At 49.8% G+C, this 16,464-nt stretch overlaps 1 protein-coding gene across 5 annotated transcripts in view; it reads right to left on the bottom strand.

Annotated features, from left to right (window-relative positions):
- LOC115087676 (gametocyte-specific factor 1-like) overlaps positions 1 to 16,464 on the bottom strand; it is a 160,248-nt gene that overhangs the window by 55,385 nt on the left and 88,399 nt on the right. For all 5 annotated transcript variants that reach the window (XM_029595135.1, XM_029595139.1, XM_029595138.1 and 2 more), the window contains 2 exons: positions 13,809 to 13,935; positions 1,529 to 1,612 (listed from right to left, as the gene is read on the bottom strand). In XM_029595135.1, the coding sequence (XP_029450995.1) occupies positions 1,529 to 1,612; positions 13,809 to 13,935 (211 nt within the window). The remainder of the gene's footprint in view (positions 1 to 1,528; positions 1,613 to 13,808; positions 13,936 to 16,464) is intronic.

The following is a 16,464-nucleotide window of genomic DNA, read 5'->3' as shown; positions in this document are numbered from 1 at the left end:
CCCCGTTGCGGGACGTTTGCGGGCCTTAAAAGCCCTATGCATGGCTAAAATGAACTCTGAGGAGAAGGAGGAGCAGGAGCCGTCCGAATCGGTTCCTGTGACATCCCCTGCTCTGTCCCCCGAGGGGCCTGCGAGGGAGGCCAGGCCTGGGACTGGCCTCTGTGGAGAAAGGGAGGGCGGCGAGTTCCTGCCCCCCCCCCCCCCCCCCCACCAATGGCGGGGAAGCGATCGGAGAAGAGATCAGGGCTGCCGGGTGAATCGGCGGCAAAATGGCGGCTTTTGCCGCGCTTGCCTGGAGCCTTTTGGGCAGATGCGCGGGGAGAGCACCGACCGCGACTGTCAGGACACTCCGCCTGACCACCACCCCTGCACGAGCCCCGAAGTCCCCTCGTCACCAAGGATGCAGGCTGAGCACAGCCCATCCCTGGACAGCTGCGTGCATGCCGACCCGCAGGCCACGCCACGTGGCATTGCGGCGCGGACCGCGCTGCCAGCTTCAGCCAAGAAAACTAAAAAATTAACCCCCGGAGGGAAAGGGAATGGAGGAGCAAAACAAAAACAAACGTCGCCGGATCGCCTCAGCGAGACGCAAAGAAAAACAAACACTTACCCCCTTTTTTTTTTTTTTTTTACAAAGACGCTGTCCCCCGGCGAGTGCTGAAGCGGCCTGGTTGGGGTGAGTGAGCCGGGCTCCCCGGTATCACCCCGGCTGGGCCGGTTCTCACCACAGGGTCCTCGACCCTAGGCCACAGCAGCCTAAAAACCAGGGGGGATGGCCCCCTCGGGGCCTAGCAACCCCCTGGGAGGCTCAGACCCGATCCACTGTCCTACCTGTTAAAGGAAGAAACTTACTTTTTTTTTTTTGAATATAACTAACCAAAAAAGGGAGAAAGGGAAGACAAATCCTATCTAACACCCTTACTCCCCTTACACTAACTCCAAATTTGAATCAGTCGAGACTGTGGGTTAAGCACCCGGCCATCTGCTGGAGACAGAGTTATATTGACAGGCTGTGGGTGGCACCCTGGTATATATACGGAGCCTGACAAGTTTAGCTCTGTCTCCATCTGCGGGTGCGGAGACAAAACCCAGGAGTCTGGACTGATCCGGTACGTTCAGGGAATATGATTAGCCAGACAGTAGAGGCCTCAGCAGATGTCAAGAACATATGGGAGTAGCCTAAAGAAGAAACTGGCACATAGGTCAAGAAAAGTTAGCTTAAAAGACCAACATCGACAGACTGGTTAGCTCAGAGGAAAAGCTTGTCGGACATTCCAAGTGGACCTATTACTAATCTCCAGCACTGTGTTTATGATCTTCCAAGATATATACGACTCACACTGGAAACTGAGAGGGGGAAGAATCTTTGTATATATTCTTAATACAAAATCTAATATTTTATGCTTTCATTGCTTATTCTCAGAATTATAAGTAAAACTATACTTATAGGTGTGTTGTGTTCTATGACATAACCATTCAGCCTACCCACTACACCCTTTTAATCAAAACTCTTCATTTATCTCCTTACCTTTATCCCAGTCTTCATCACATGGTGGTGGTTCCCACCTATTTGGAATAACCTCTTCGCTCCGGTAACTGTTTTTCTGCTCAACTAAAACCACCAAGATGGTGAACAAACAAAAGTTATCCAACATTGCCAAAGGAAAGCAAATGTTTCAGAGGATTCAAACGTTTATTTCACTCCCCCCACCAATTTTCATCACCCATCACCCATCGTTTAACTGAAGGTTTCCCTAATGCCATGATTGCCACCTGGGTTATATGCTGCAGAGTAGAAGGGCACTCTCCTCTGGAACCTTCAGTGGAATCTCATGAGCAGAGGCTTTAGGTTAGTGGTCAACAATGGGATAGTGTTCTTGCAGCAAGAGCATGAGAAAGGGTATTCACCTGCTACATCTGCTGGGGTTGTTCCCATTAGTAGGCAAAAATCGGAAAAGAGGTGGGAAGCAGGACATTAAGAGAAGACAATAACTAGTGCAGCAAAGTCTGGCAAGTGGTAAGAAAGATGATATTACAGAAGGGAAGAGAAGAGGAAGGGTATGGATGAGGAAAAATGGCATATGCCTCCTCCTTTTCACAATCCCTTTCCGTAGACCTCCAGGGGTATCAGTTCTAGCTACTCTGCAGAGCACAAGCAGCAGTATTTTTTTTTTGCAAGGACCTGAATTTTCCAGCTGCCACCTTTTTTCTAATTGTGCTCTTCATCCAAATTTCACATCCTAAGTGTGGAAGCAGGAAAATGTTGATGGACAGCAGGATGTCAGTCATCACACATGGGTGATGTCATCCGAAGGATCTGGTACAGAACTTAGATCTCAATGATTCTAGAGTTTTCAGCATGCTCTACTGAGCATGTAAAGCTGTAGTCACCTTCCTGCCTCCCATGCAGAGCCCCTCAGACTATCATACAGCTAAGACAGAGTAACCAGCTCCCAGGGGAGGAGGGAAGGAATCTTATTTATTTATTATTTTATATACCGACATTCGATCTCAATTGAGATATCACACCGGTTTATATTCAGGTACTGTAGGTACTTGCCCAAGGTCACAAGGAGCGACAGCGGGACTTGAACCCTGGTCTCCTGGTTCATAGTCCACTGCTCTAACCACTAGGCTATTCTTCCTCCCTCGGAATCTTGAGGACTGACATCCTGTTGTCTATCAGCAAATACCTGTTAAAAGTAAGTAACCGTTGTCTCCAAGCAAAACCAGGATGGCAGTCCTCACACATGAGTGAATCCCCAAACTATATGCCACCAAAAACAAGAAAAAGGTAGAAAGCAGATTGTGCTAAAAGCACCACTTTTTTTTTTTTTTTTTTGAGGAAGCTGGACCCACAATAGGTTCTAGGAGGGAAAAGAGTTGGGTTCCACACCTGAAAGAAACCCATAGGATAGATGGAGTGACAAACTGTTGCACAGCAATAATCCCTGCTGAAGGCAGGGGTGTGATGTGAACTTGTGGCATAAAACCCACTTCACTGCACAAAAACCAACGCAGTCAGAGCTCCTGCACAATAATCGCTGACATGCCCCATTATGCCTAGGTCCTCTGCGAATCTGGCACTGGACGGGCCCCTGCCGCTGGGCCATTTTCCTAATCTTCTGCGCCAGGGCCCTATATTTTTCAATCAGGTGGATCGCTTTTGTCTTGCGGCCTGGCTTTTGAGAGGAGACATTTGAGGAAGAAAGGCTACCCGGAGGCGGTTATATCTATCCTGCTGCGGGCTCGGAAGTCATCGACGTCACTCATGTCTGGAAGGTCTTCTAGTCATGGATGCACCCCATGAGGTTGACACCTCGACGAACTTCGGTGACTCTGGTCCTTTCTTTTCTGCAGGATGGTCTCGACAAAGGGTGTTTTACAATTCCCTGAAGGCTCAGTTTTCGGCTTTGGGATGTTTGAAGGACCCTATCTATGGTTTTTCCCTGGCGACTCATCCAGATGTGGTGCGCTTTCTCAGAGGAGTCAAACACTTGTGCCCACCGACTCGCAGTCTCTGCCCCTCATGGAATCTAAACTTAGATATAGACATCCCACTCTTAAACTGTGGGATGTCTATATCTCTGCAATCAAAGTTTTAACACAAATGAGCCTCACTTAACTCCAAGAAAACTGAATGCTCTCTCTCTGCCCCAAACTAAATAGCCAAAAAGAGACAAATATTAGATGCCTTCAAAAATTACCCCATCACATTTGAGGTTAGAGACCTGGGGATTCTTCTAGACAGTGAAATAAACTTAAAAAGATGGATAAACAAGCATAATAAAGGACAGATATTTTAAACTAAATATTTTAAAGAGACTAAGACCCCTTTTGCATACAAATGATTTTAGAACAGTTTTACAAGCACTTATTGTTGCATCCGTTGGTCCTAGACAGCTTCGCCCTGTTTGCCTCACCTTGTTCACAGCTCCTCCTGCTTACCTTGGGAAAATGGCTATCGCCGCATCTGCAAGCCGCCCTCTCCGGCGTCCCCGGAACGGCTATGGTGCTGCCTCCCGCCATGCTTCTCCCAAGGGCCTACTAGGGTGCAGGCGCGCCACCCATGTCTTTATTCCAGCATTGATGCGAACCTCGGGGCGTCCCCCTCAAGTGATATCACGCCATCCGGGTATATAGCCTGTATTCAATTGCTAGCTCTCTGAGTTAGCAAAGAATCTGATTTGTCCTGTCTAAGCTACTCTGATGCTTCTGTGCTGCCACTGGAAGTTCTCTCTCTGCCCTTTGGGGTATTGACTAAATTGGGTACCCGCTCCTCGGGGGTCCCTCTGCTTTATTTCAGGTGCCTTACAGGGATCAGGTACTCGCTCCTTGAGGGCCTGCTCTGCCTCGGTGCCAATACCATCTACTTCAGCCTGGTGGAATCGCATACCTACAGCTACCATCTAGTGAATAATCTAACTCAGTCTGTCTCATCCACAGCACTGCCTTGCTGGGAAACCTATACCGGAATTCCCCTATACCAACGGGTTGAGACGTGTCCCCTCTGCCGAGGGTCCCGAGACTGCTACATCAAGACTACCTCACTACTGCCACCTCTGGTGGTGTACATCAAGATGTACAATAAAAGAACTAATTCTGTGTTTGTGCATCCTGAGTCTAGCCCAGTACTATGGCTCCCCACGGGGCCCCTCCCCGTGGGCGTGGTCATCTGCCACAGTACCCAAGAATCCACCCAAACACCACGTAACCAAAACACTTATTTTCTCCAAAATGGATTATTGTAATGTTTTACTGCTTGGACTACCTGCTTCTACCACTAGACCACTTCAGCTTTTACAGAACTCTGCTGCTAGAATCTTGACTAATACCAGAAAGTCCGATCATATTACCCCAATATTGAAAAACTCCACTGGTTGCCGATCACTTCCCGGATTCAATACAAAACCCTCTAATTCACAAGACTCTATATAATGATAAAGTCGAATGGTTGTCCGCAGCCCTACATTGCCATACTCCGTTAAGAACTACCAGATCAATAGGCACAGGGATTCAATCTATTCCATCTCCAAAATCCGCACATTTGAATACTGTCAGGGAAAGAGCTTTATCCATGCTGGGCCCCAAACTGTGGAACTCTCTGCCACAAGATCTTAGGCTAGAAAGAAACATTAAGACTTTTAAAAAGAGTCAAAACCTGGCTGTTTCAGCAAGCTTTTTCTTAATTACAGATAGACTTTCTTTAAAACGCTTCTGCTTATAGTAATTTTATTTTACTGATTATTTTTACCTTTTTAGCTTAAGATTTTATGTATTTAATTTTTTATATTTGGAAACACAATGTAGAGATTACTTACCTGATAATCTCGTTTTCCTTAGTGTATGCAGATGGACTCAAAACAAGTGGGTATAGCGTGCTCGTGCTAGCAGATGGAGACGGATCTGATGTCAGCACGGGTACATATACCCCCGCAGGAAGTGCAGCAATTCAGTAATCTTCCTTGCAAAAGCTTTATGGATATATGTGTAACTGGCCGATCGATTAAATGAACAGGATTACCCTGACCGATTGATAGTAGCTGGAGACCGCCAGTGTTCTCAACCGGAAGGCGTCGACACCCGGCAGGGTGGATGCCCTATTATAAGAAAACATGGCTTACCGTGAGTCGGTGAATCCCCATGTATGCCGGCAGCCGGGCGGGATGCTGAGTCCATCTGCATACACTAAGGAAACGGAGATTATCAGGTAAGTAATCTCTACATTTCCTAGCATGTAGCAGATGGACTCAAAACAAGTGGGATGTACAAAAGCTACTCCCGGACTGGGTGGGAGGCTGCCCGAGGTCCGTGTAGGATTGCCCTCGCAAATGCTGTGTCCTCCCTGGCCTGAACATCCAGACGGTAGAATCTGGAGAAGGTATGGAGGGAGGACCACGTCGCTGCTCTGCATATCTCTGCAGACAGCATCCTAGTTTCTGCCCAAGAGGCCGCTTGCGCTCTGGTAGAGTGAGCCTTGACCCGTAGGGGTGGTGGTTTCCCCGCTTCTACGTATGCCGCCTTGATAACTTCTTTGATCCAGCGGGCGATAGTTGCCCGTGAGGCCGTTTCCCCTTGCTTCTTCCCGCTGTGAAGGACGAACAGGTGGTCCGTCTTTCGTACTGCTTCTGACATTTCCAAGTATCTGGACAGTAGCCTGCAGATGTCGAGATGGCGTAGTATTCGACCTTCTTCCGACTTCTTCAAACCTTCCGTGATAGGCAAGGATATGGTTTGGTTGAGGTGGAAGTGAGAGACTACTCTGGGTAAGAAGGAAGGAACCGTGCGAAGATGGATAGCCTCTGGAGTGATTCTGAGAAACGGATCACGGCAGGACAGTGCTTGTAGCTCTGAGATGCGGCGTGCTGAGCATACAGCCAGCAGGAACACCATCTTCAAGATTAACAAACGGAGGGACAGGCCTCGAAGTATTCTGAAGGCGTGTCCCGCTAGAAATTCCAAAACTAGGTTGAGGTTCCACAGGGGTACTGGCCACTTCAGTGGCGGGCGAATGTGTTTGATTCCTTTCAGGAAACGTGAAACGTCTGGGTGTGTGGCGATGCTGTTGCCGTCACTCCGGGGACCGTAGCAGGATAGCGCTGCCACTTGAAACTTGATGGAATTGAGGGACAGCACCTTCTGAAGTCCATCCTGCAGGAAATCCAAAATGATAGGGATCTTAGCGGCATGTGGATTGGTGCTGTGAGTGTCGCACCAGGCTTCAAATACTCTCCAGATCCTTATATATGTTAGTGATGTGGAGAACTTGCGTGCTCGGAGGAGTGTATCTATTACCAGCCCTGAATATCCTCTTTTCTTCAGTCTAGCCCTCTCAATGGCCAGACCGTAAGAGAGAATTGAGCTGGATCCTCGTGGAGGATGGGACCTTGCCGCAGCAGGTCCCTGTGTAGAGGTAGGGGAAATGGAGTCCCTGCCAGTAGTCTGCTCATGTCTGCGTACCAGGGTCTTCTTGGCCAGTCCGGGGCCACTAGAAGAACTAGGCCTCTGTGCCGCTGAATCTTGTGTATAATGGCGCCCAACAGGGGCCATGGAGGAAAGGCATATAGCAGGATCCCCTGAGGCCATGGCTGTACCGGGGCATTGATCCCCTGGGATAGTGGATCCAGCCTGCGGCTGAAATATCTGGGTACTTGAGCGTTGGACCTGTCCGCTAGTTAGGTCCATGCCCGGCGTCCCCCACTGATCCACAATCATCTGGAAAGCTGTGGGCGACAGCTGCCATTCCCCCGGGTTTAGGCTTTCTCTGCTGAGGAAGTCTGCCGTGGTGTTGTCCTTCCCAGCGATGTGGACGGCGGAGATGTCCTGAAGATTTGCTTCCGCCCAAGTCATCAGGGGGGCTCTCTCTAGGGACACCTGTCGGCTTCTGGTTCTGCCCTGTCAGTTGATGTATGCCACTGTGGTGGCGTTGTCCGACATCACTCTGACCGCTCTGTGTCAAAGTCTGTGGGCAAATCGCAGGCATGCTAGCCTGACTGCCCGTGCCTCTAGTCGGTTGATGTTCCACCCCGACTCTTCTCTGTTCCACCACCCTTGGGCGGTGAGTTCTTCGCAGTGTGCTCCCCATCCGTTCAGGCTGGCATCTGCGTGAGCAGGGTCCAGGTTGGGGAGGACATTCTTGACCCCCGGCTCATGTGGCCGGGCTGCAACCACCACCGTAGCTGGTGGTTGCACACTGGCTGGTAGAGGTAGGTGTACGGTGTAGTTCTGTGATCGTGGGCTCCACCGAGATAGGAGGGCGCGTTGTAATGGTCTCATATGAGCCTGCGCCCATGGTATCACCTCCAGAGTGGATGCCATAAGGCCGAGGACCTGTAGATAATCCCACACTGTGGGCCGGGTGGCGCTCAGCAGGGCCAGCAGACGATTCTGAAGTTTTGATCTCCTCTTGAAGGTCAGACTGACCTTGTCTTCCTGGGTGTCGAATCGGACTCCTAGGTATTCCAGCGACTGAGAAGGCTGTAGGGAACTTTTGTTCAGGTTTATTACCCATCCTAGGCTTTCCAGAAGAGCTATAACTCTGTTGGTTGCCTGGTGGCTCTCCTCCGGTGACTTCGCCCTGATCAGCCAATCGTCCAGGTAGGGATGGACGAGGATTCCCTCTTTCCTGAGGGATGCTGCTACTACTATGACCTTGGTAAAGGTCCTCGGCGCGGTGGCTAACCCGAAGGGTAAAGCTTGGAACTGGAAGTGTTGGTCCAGGACCTTGAAGCATAAATAGCGCTGATGATCCCGATGGATTGGGATATGCAAGTAGGCTTCCGACAGATCTAGGGATGTGAGAAACTCACCCTGGCTGTACTGAATTTTTGACAGACCGCAGAGTTTCCATGCGAAAGCTGGGGACCTGTAGGTATCGGCTGACTGACTTGAAGTCCAGGACGGGCTGGAAAGTGCCCTCCTTCTTGGGCACGATGAAATAAATGGAATAATGCCCAGAATTCATCTCCCTTGCAGGCACTGGGATTATGGCCTTTAGGGACAGGAGCCTCCGCAAAGTAACTTCTAGGGCCGTCCTCTTGATGGGCGAACAAGGAGATTCCACAAACCTGTCCGGCGGGAATCGAAGAAAATCCAGGTAATACCCTTCTCGGATGATGGCGAGGACCCACTGATCCGAGGTAATCTCGACCCACCTGCAGTAGAAGAGGGATAGCCTGCCCCCTATGGCTGCTACCCCCGGATAGGTCGGCTGATTGTCATTGTGGGGTACGGCCGGGACCCGAACCCGAGCCGGTTCCCCTCTTGTTGTGCTTAGGCCAAAAGGACTGGTTCCTGGCCTGCGAACGAGGTGCTTGGTAGCGAGTCCTGTAAGGGTTGAAGTGCTGAGAGGTTCTACCTCTGGATGGTCTAGGAAAGGGGCGCTGGTTCAGTCCTTGACCAGTCTTCTGGTAGACGGGGTAATGGAGAGGCACCCCATTTATTGGCCAGTTTCTCAAGGTCGCTGCCGAACAGGAGGGATCCCTCAAAGGACATTCTCGTGAGGCATGTCTTGGAGGAGGAGTCGGCCGACCAATTATGTAACCAGAGCTGTCTCCTGGCCGCCACTGAGGATGACATTCCTTTGGCTGCCGTACGGACTAAGTCGGAGGCTGCATCAGTGAGGAACGAGACAGCTGATTCCATTTCTTCTCCCGGGGTGGTGTTCCTAGCCTGTGATAAACAGTAACGTGTCACCAAGGTGCAGCAGGTCGCAATTCGCAGGGACATGGCTGCCACCTCAAAGGCTTGCTTCAGAATGGTGTCCATGCGTCGGTCATGTGTATCCCTGAGGGCCGTCCCCCCTCCACCGGAATGGTGGTGCGCTTCACAATTGCGCTAACTATGGCGTCTACCTGGGGGCACGCCAGCTTCTCCTTGGTTGCCGGGTCTAAGGCCCGACCCCCTTTGAATGAGGCCTCCGGCATATTCCATTCCAGATCGATTAGCTGCTGAGCTGCTTGTAGGAGGGGAAAATGGTGAGACGTTTGACGCAGGCCCTCTAACAAGGGGTTCATTCTAGGTTCCCCTGGGATGTCATGGCCCGGGATAGCCAGCTCCGACAGGCATTGAGAGATCAGGCCTGGGAGATCCCCTTTCAGAAAGAAGCGCCTCATGGTCCGATATGGTTCAATCCCCGAGGGAAGTTCTCCCTCCTCGGGGGACTCGTCGTCTTCCTCAGGGCAATCTGAATCCCCATAAGTGGGGGTTCCGGGTGGCGAGTGGCCATGCCTAGGCCTTGAAGGTCCGGGGCCGGGTCATCCGGTACGTAGGGACCCGTTCGGGGAGCAGCCTGCATTGTGACAAAGGCATGAATCCCCTTGAATAATTCCACCCAGGAGAGCGAAGCAGGATCTGGTCTGAGGGGTACCAGGTCTCTCGGGTTCCCCGGCTGCTCACCGCTGCCTGCTAGGTCCGGGGTGTTCCCTGAGGAACTGGCAAGTACGCTGGGCTGCGACCGGTCCTGGCCTGGAACTCCCAGGGCCTCTTCACATTGGGCACATAGGGAGTCTGCTTCCTCGCTCTGTGTGGTTCTGAGGTTGCATGCCGAGCAGAGGCTTATGCTTGATGCTGCAGGTGCTGGCTCCGCTGACGCATGGGCTCTCTTACGCTCCATGGGCGTCTAAGAACGGACGCTTATCAGCGTGCGCCTATGAACGCACGCCTAGCAACAGGCACCTATCGCGCGGTGACGAACCAGGCAGGCAAATGGCGACTCCCGTGGCGGATTGCCACATAGGCAGACTCTGCTACTCCTCGGTTCCTCGGAGACCCACTTTTTAAGTAAAGATATACGCCTTACCTTGTCTTCGGCGCTTCCCGGCTGTGGGGGGAGAGGGTGATTACTGTCACCGCCGTGCTCGAGGAAGTGCACCTGCTGCCTCTAGGCCGCGCCCGAACTCGTCTCGCTCGGGGGCCAAGTCCATGCCGGGACAGAGGCTGCCTCCAGGCCGCGCCCGAACTCATCTCGCTCGGGGGGCCAAGCCGCGCCCGAGCCCTTCTCACTCGGGGGCTAGGTCCCTGCCGCGATTCGGCCACTGGACCGAGGCACTTACCTCCGAGGGACCACGGAAATCACCTCGGGAAACTCAACTGGGGGAGGGACGAATGGTATCACCGCAGGAGTGCAGGGCTCGTCTTCAGGTAGGTATCTTCTATGAATTTAGTCGTTAGAATTTGGAAACACGCTCAGCGAGCGTGAGGTAGCTCCAAACTGCTTTGGAGACGGAAATTACTGAATTGCTGCACTTCCTGCGGGGGTATATGTACCCGTGCTGACGTCAGATCCATCTCCAACTGCTAGCACGAGCACGCTATACCCACCTGTTTTAAGTCCATCTGCTACACGCTAGGAAAATGTTCTTAATTGCTCATTTGTGACTAATTGTTAACCGATGTCACGTGTGTACATGAACGCTGGTATACAAAAATCAATAAATAAATAAGATAAAAATAGTGCTCCGGGCATTGTGCGAAGCCCCCTTCGAGCCGCTGAAGAAAGCCACTTTGAAAGATCTCACGCTAAAGGTGGTTTTTTTTGGTGGCTATTTGCTCCACCAGGAGGGTGTCTGAGCTTCAGGCCTTATCCTGCAGGGAGCCTTTTCTCCTTATCTCTGATTCCGGAGTTTCTCTATGCAGTTTCATCATTTTTACCTAAGGTGGTCTCAGCCTTTCGTCTGAACCAGTCCATGGAGCTTCCAGCCTTTTCACTCAACTGAAGGACCCTCATGCAAAGGAGCTAAGGCGGCTGGATGTTCGCCGGGCCTTGTTGCTCTATCTGGAAGTTACCAATGGGTTCCGCTTACCGGATCATCTCTGTTTGTGCTGTGGCACGGTCCGAAGAGAGGCCAGAAGGCGTCCAAACCTACTATTGTTTGTTGGCTGAAGGAAGCTATTTCATCTGCATACATATGCCGTGGTCTACCAGTCCCAGATGGGCTGAAAGCTCACTCAACCAGGGAGCAGGCGGCTTCATGGGCAAAATGTTAGCTGGTCTCCCTGCAGGAAGGCTATCTGGAAGTCTCTACACACCTTTTCCCAGACACTACCGTTTGGAAATCCAGAATTTGGATGCTGGCAACTTCGGTGCCAGTGTCATTCGAGCGGAGCTCTAGCAGTCTCGCCCTACTTAGGAAAGCTTGGGTACATCCCAGCTGTCTGGACTGATCTGGGTACGTACAGGAAAAGGAAAATTGGTTCTTACCTACTAATCTTTGTTCCTGTAGTACCACGGATCAGTCCAGACGCCCACCCAATGAAGGGTTTAGGGGTGTGTGTGGACAGCCAGATTGAACTATTCTATTCTTTCTAGCCCTTTTTTCTGAAGAATGGCATGGGCTATTATATGGTTTCCAAAAGGTTCACATTTCGAAGTTTGGTTCCTCCTCTGCTCATTCAAGGGGTAGAGGGAGGTTAACTAATTTACATGGTTATTTGAATACTATTGTTCTGCTTGGGTACGAGTAAATACTGAGGAGCAGTAGGTGGCATACTAGGTTAAGAGGGCGCTGTTGACGTTTTTCTCTGTCTCCATCTGCTGTAAGGCAGGCAAAACCCAGCTGTCTGTACTGAACCGGGTTCGTACAGGGAATTCAGTGATGCCCTATGGCATCAGCAGTGCTCAGTGTTTGACGTCAACAGCAACCTACATCACCTGGTATCACCCTTCAATGGTGTCACCTATGTTACTAGTCAGTGACACTTGATGGCGACCACAGAGCCCAATGGTGTCAATGGCGCCCATGGACTACTGCACTCGACAGCCACAGTGTTCAACAGTTAAAACACCTTACAATGCCCACAGTGCTCATTGACAGTGCATCACAGTGTCAATGGAGCCCACCGTCTCAACAGTGTTGATGGTGGTGCTTGATAGCGCCCATGGTGCCCAGTGTCAATGGTGGTGCCATGGAGCTATGACATCAGAGGCTAATGGCACCAACAGCATTGACTGTGCCCATGGTGCCAGACATCGCTGGTGGCACTCAATGGCACCCACAGTGCTAGACAGTGTTGATGGTACCCATGGTGCTCGACGGCATTTAATGCTGAGCAGCCTTAGTGCTCCTCTGCTACATGCTCTGCATCTGACCATACATACAGGCCACAAATTCTGGGCATGGCACCAACAGTGCAGACTGCCCAAGCTCATGCTCACCCTTTCTTCCAAGACTGCACTGCCAGATAAAGCTGACAAACAGGAGAGGAGATTATGTCATCCAGGGTACCAGAGGTGAAGATTAACATGGGCCCATGGAAGCTAGTTCCCAGGAAGATGGGAGGATGAGCTTTCCTCCCATGGGAATGGTCCACTTCTGGATCCCTTTGCTGTCTGAGCCACCAATACACACTGATCAAACAAAATTGCATGGAACTCCCGCCTGGATGGGAATATGGGCAAGTCCCCAGGCTAGAGACTTACTTGGGCCAGATACGGACTGCAGACTTCCAAGTGCCACAAAGGACAGAGGCACAAAAACAAACGAATTGACGGAGAGGACAACATGAACAAGCTTAAAATTCAGTATTATTTACTAAGGAAAAGAGAACCTCTGGCAGGCTGCACAGTACTAGGCTTGCCATGAAACCAGCGGAGAGAAACCTGGAAAAAGGAAAAAATTCAAACTAAGCACAAACTAAGGAAAAAAAGAAAAATTGCTGGCTCTGCTAGAAAAACAGCATCTGCAGCTCTATAACTGTCATGGTAGTAGCTGTAGGAACAGCAAAGCTCAACCGCAACCATAAAGATGCTCGGAAAAAGAAGGACTGAAGAGGGGCTCTGCCTGGGAGGCAAGGAGGTGACTACAGTTGCTTGTGCTCAGTAGAGCATGCTGAAAACTCTAGACTCATTTAGATCAAAGTTCTATACTGCGCTCTGTCGGATGTGTGATGACTGCTCAGAGAAAACAATGAGCACATAAACCAAGATCTGGAGTACAAGCTATGATAAAAAGGGCACATTATCTTACTCCCTAAAAGGAATTATTTGATGGAAAAAACCCAACTCATCCAATTTCTGCATTCTGATTACATGTTATTGAGCTTTTTAGGCATTCTTTGCAATATGTATTGTGTGGAAGAATTTATGTACCCGACCATGTCCATCTGTGTTGATTTTCAACTGTGTATGTGCAGCAACTCATGTGCCTAAGTTGAACTTTATAGCCTAACTTTGAGCATTATGCATGTAATTGAGAATTGTGTGTTAAGATTGAAAAGAACAAAAACATTTTAGAAATCAGCTCAATGTAAAGAATACCTTTAGAATTTGTGCATTCCATAGGATACATCTTTCTAAATTTTATCCTCACCAATGTCTCGCTCTATGCAGCTCTTGTCATCACAGGTGGATATGTGGTGGCCAATCTCTGCTCTGGGAATTAGATGACGTGCATTGAAAGGGCAGGTCGCCAGCTGCCTCACCACATCAGGGTTATTCTGCAGAGAACATTACAAACAAAAATCTCCCATCACCAATGCACTTTCCTCCAAATCCCACATTTTTGCCATTTAAATCCCCCCTCCCCCCCCCAGTAAGGAAAAATATTTCATAAAGTTGCTTTGTTTGATTTTTTTCAGTCTCGCACTATAAATTACCATTTGTTTGCACTAATATCTGATTTTGCTTCCCTTTAAAAGTCCTGGAAAACTGAAGATTATAAATGAATGCTTAACTCAGGTTGCTCTGTGGTTTAATAACCACAAGCTTAAGCTAAATATGGAAAAGTTGGAGGTTCTTCGGGCGGAGAATAAACTAATGGAGCTCCAGGTGGTTGTAAACAATAGGAAAATTGGTTCTTACCTGCTAATTTTCTTTCCTGTAGTATTGCAGATCAGTCCAGACTTCTGGGTTTTGCCTTCCTTCCAGCAAATGGAGACAGAGAAAGTTTCGCAGGCAGTGCCTCTTAACCTGTTGTGCCACATGCAACTCCTTAGTATTACTTAGTACCCAAGCTTAAAATATTTAACAGAACTAATTATTAAATCAACTCTATAATATTCCTCAGAATAAGCAGAGGAAAGAGGAAACCTCATAATTGAGAATTATAACTAAATTTGGAACCTTTCTTGCAAAGACTAATGAGAAACTAGTGCCATACTTCAGAATCTTTATAGTAAAGAGATTGAGCGGATTCTCCAAACACTCCTCTTCCCCATCAGGTGGGACTCTGGATTGATCTGTGGTACTACAGAAACAAAAATTTGCGGGTAAGAGCCAATTTATCAGTCCAGACTCCTGGGATGTACCAAAGTTTCCCTAACCAGGGTGGGACTGCGAGAGTCCCGCTCGAAGTACACTTGCACCGAAATTGCCACCGTCCGAGGCCTGGACATCCAATCTAAAGACTTCCGCGTAGCCGCCCTGCAAATTTCTTGCGGCAACACTAGCTGACATTCTGCCCAGGAGGCTGCCTAGAATCATCCAGAATGAGCTCTTAACCCTTCCGGGACAGGACGACCACGCAGATGCATGCGGAACCAATAGCCTCTTTCATCCAACGCGCAATTGTAGCTTTTGATGCCTTCTGCCCCTTCTTCGTACCACTCCATAGCACAAAAACGTGATCTGATAATCTGAAACTGTTAGTAGCCTCTAGATACCTCAAAGCCCTTCTGACATCCAGACGTCTCAATTCTTTCACTTGAGGCGCACCAACCTCCAAATTTGGAAAGGCCGGAAGCTCCACTGATTGACCTAAATGGAACGCCAAAACCACCTTTGGCAGAAAAGACGGAACCATCCTCACAGATACTCCAGAATCCAAAAATCTGTAAAAAGGGTTCCCTACATGACAGCTTGAAGTTCAGACACCCTTCTTCTGACTGACAAATTGCCACCAAGAAAACCACTTTCAAAGTCAGTTCCTTTATGGTGGCCCTCCTAAGTGGCTCAAACGGTGCTTTACACATGCCCCCCAAGTTAAGGTTCCAAGGAGGATTCACCTTACGAACACAGGGGGGGGGGGGGGGGGGGGGGGGGGGGGGGGGTAGCGCAAATGCTTCACCCCTCAGAGGAAACGTACCACATCCAGATGTGTAGCCAGAGTTATTCCATAAACCTTGCCCTGCAAGCAGCCTAAGGCTGACACCTGCACCCTCAAGGAACTAAAGGGCAAACCTTTCATCAGGCCTCTCTGTAAAAAAGCCAGAATCTATGCCACCGAAGCTCACAGAGGATCAACCCCCTGATCCATGCACCAAGATTCGAAGACTCTCCAATCCCAGTCATACGTCAAGCTTGCAACAGAGTAAAAATAACATCTTCTGGATATCCTTTTTTCCTTAATTGCTTCCTTCCAAAAGCCAAGCCACCAGACAAAAGCAATCCACTTGATCTGAAATATAGGACCCTACTGTTGAAGATTTGATAGATGGCTCAGCCTCAGGGGCCCGTCCACTACTAGACTGATCAGATCCGCAAACCAAGGCCTTCGTGGCCACTCCAGACCCACAAGAATCATCTTTCCTGGGTGGACCTCTGTTCTCCATACAATCTTGCCCAGAGGCCAGAGGAAACACATAGATCAGAACGTTGTGTGGCCAAGGAAGCACCAGGGCATCGACCCCTTCCACTCTGTGCTCTCTCCTGCGACTGAAGAAATGTGGTGCCTTGGCATTCTCAGGGGCGCAATCAAATCCATGTAAGACACGTCCCACCTGCAAGAAATGAGTCATCACTTCCTGCGATAGTTCCCATTCTCTTGGCTGAGATAATCTGCCTGCACATTGTCAATGGCCTTGCACATAGCGGGGTCCATCGAGACCAGATGCTGCTCCACCCGGGATATTAACACTTCCACCTCCTGACCAACCACTCAACTCTTGGTACCTCCCTATTGGTTGATGGAGGACACCGTTGTCGCACTGTCTGACAGGACTGACTGCATGGTTGTGCAAAAGAGAAAAACTCCTGCACAGCCAATTGAACTGCTCTTGTCCCTAGGCAATTGATGGACCTAGTCACGT

The sequence above is a fragment of the Rhinatrema bivittatum genome, chromosome 3 (assembly GCF_901001135.1).
Source record: "Rhinatrema bivittatum chromosome 3, aRhiBiv1.1, whole genome shotgun sequence".
Classification (NCBI taxonomy): domain Eukaryota; kingdom Metazoa; phylum Chordata; class Amphibia; order Gymnophiona; family Rhinatrematidae; genus Rhinatrema; species Rhinatrema bivittatum.
The sequence above is the reverse complement of the archived record's forward strand: the minus strand, read 5'-3'. Positions and strand labels throughout refer to the sequence as shown.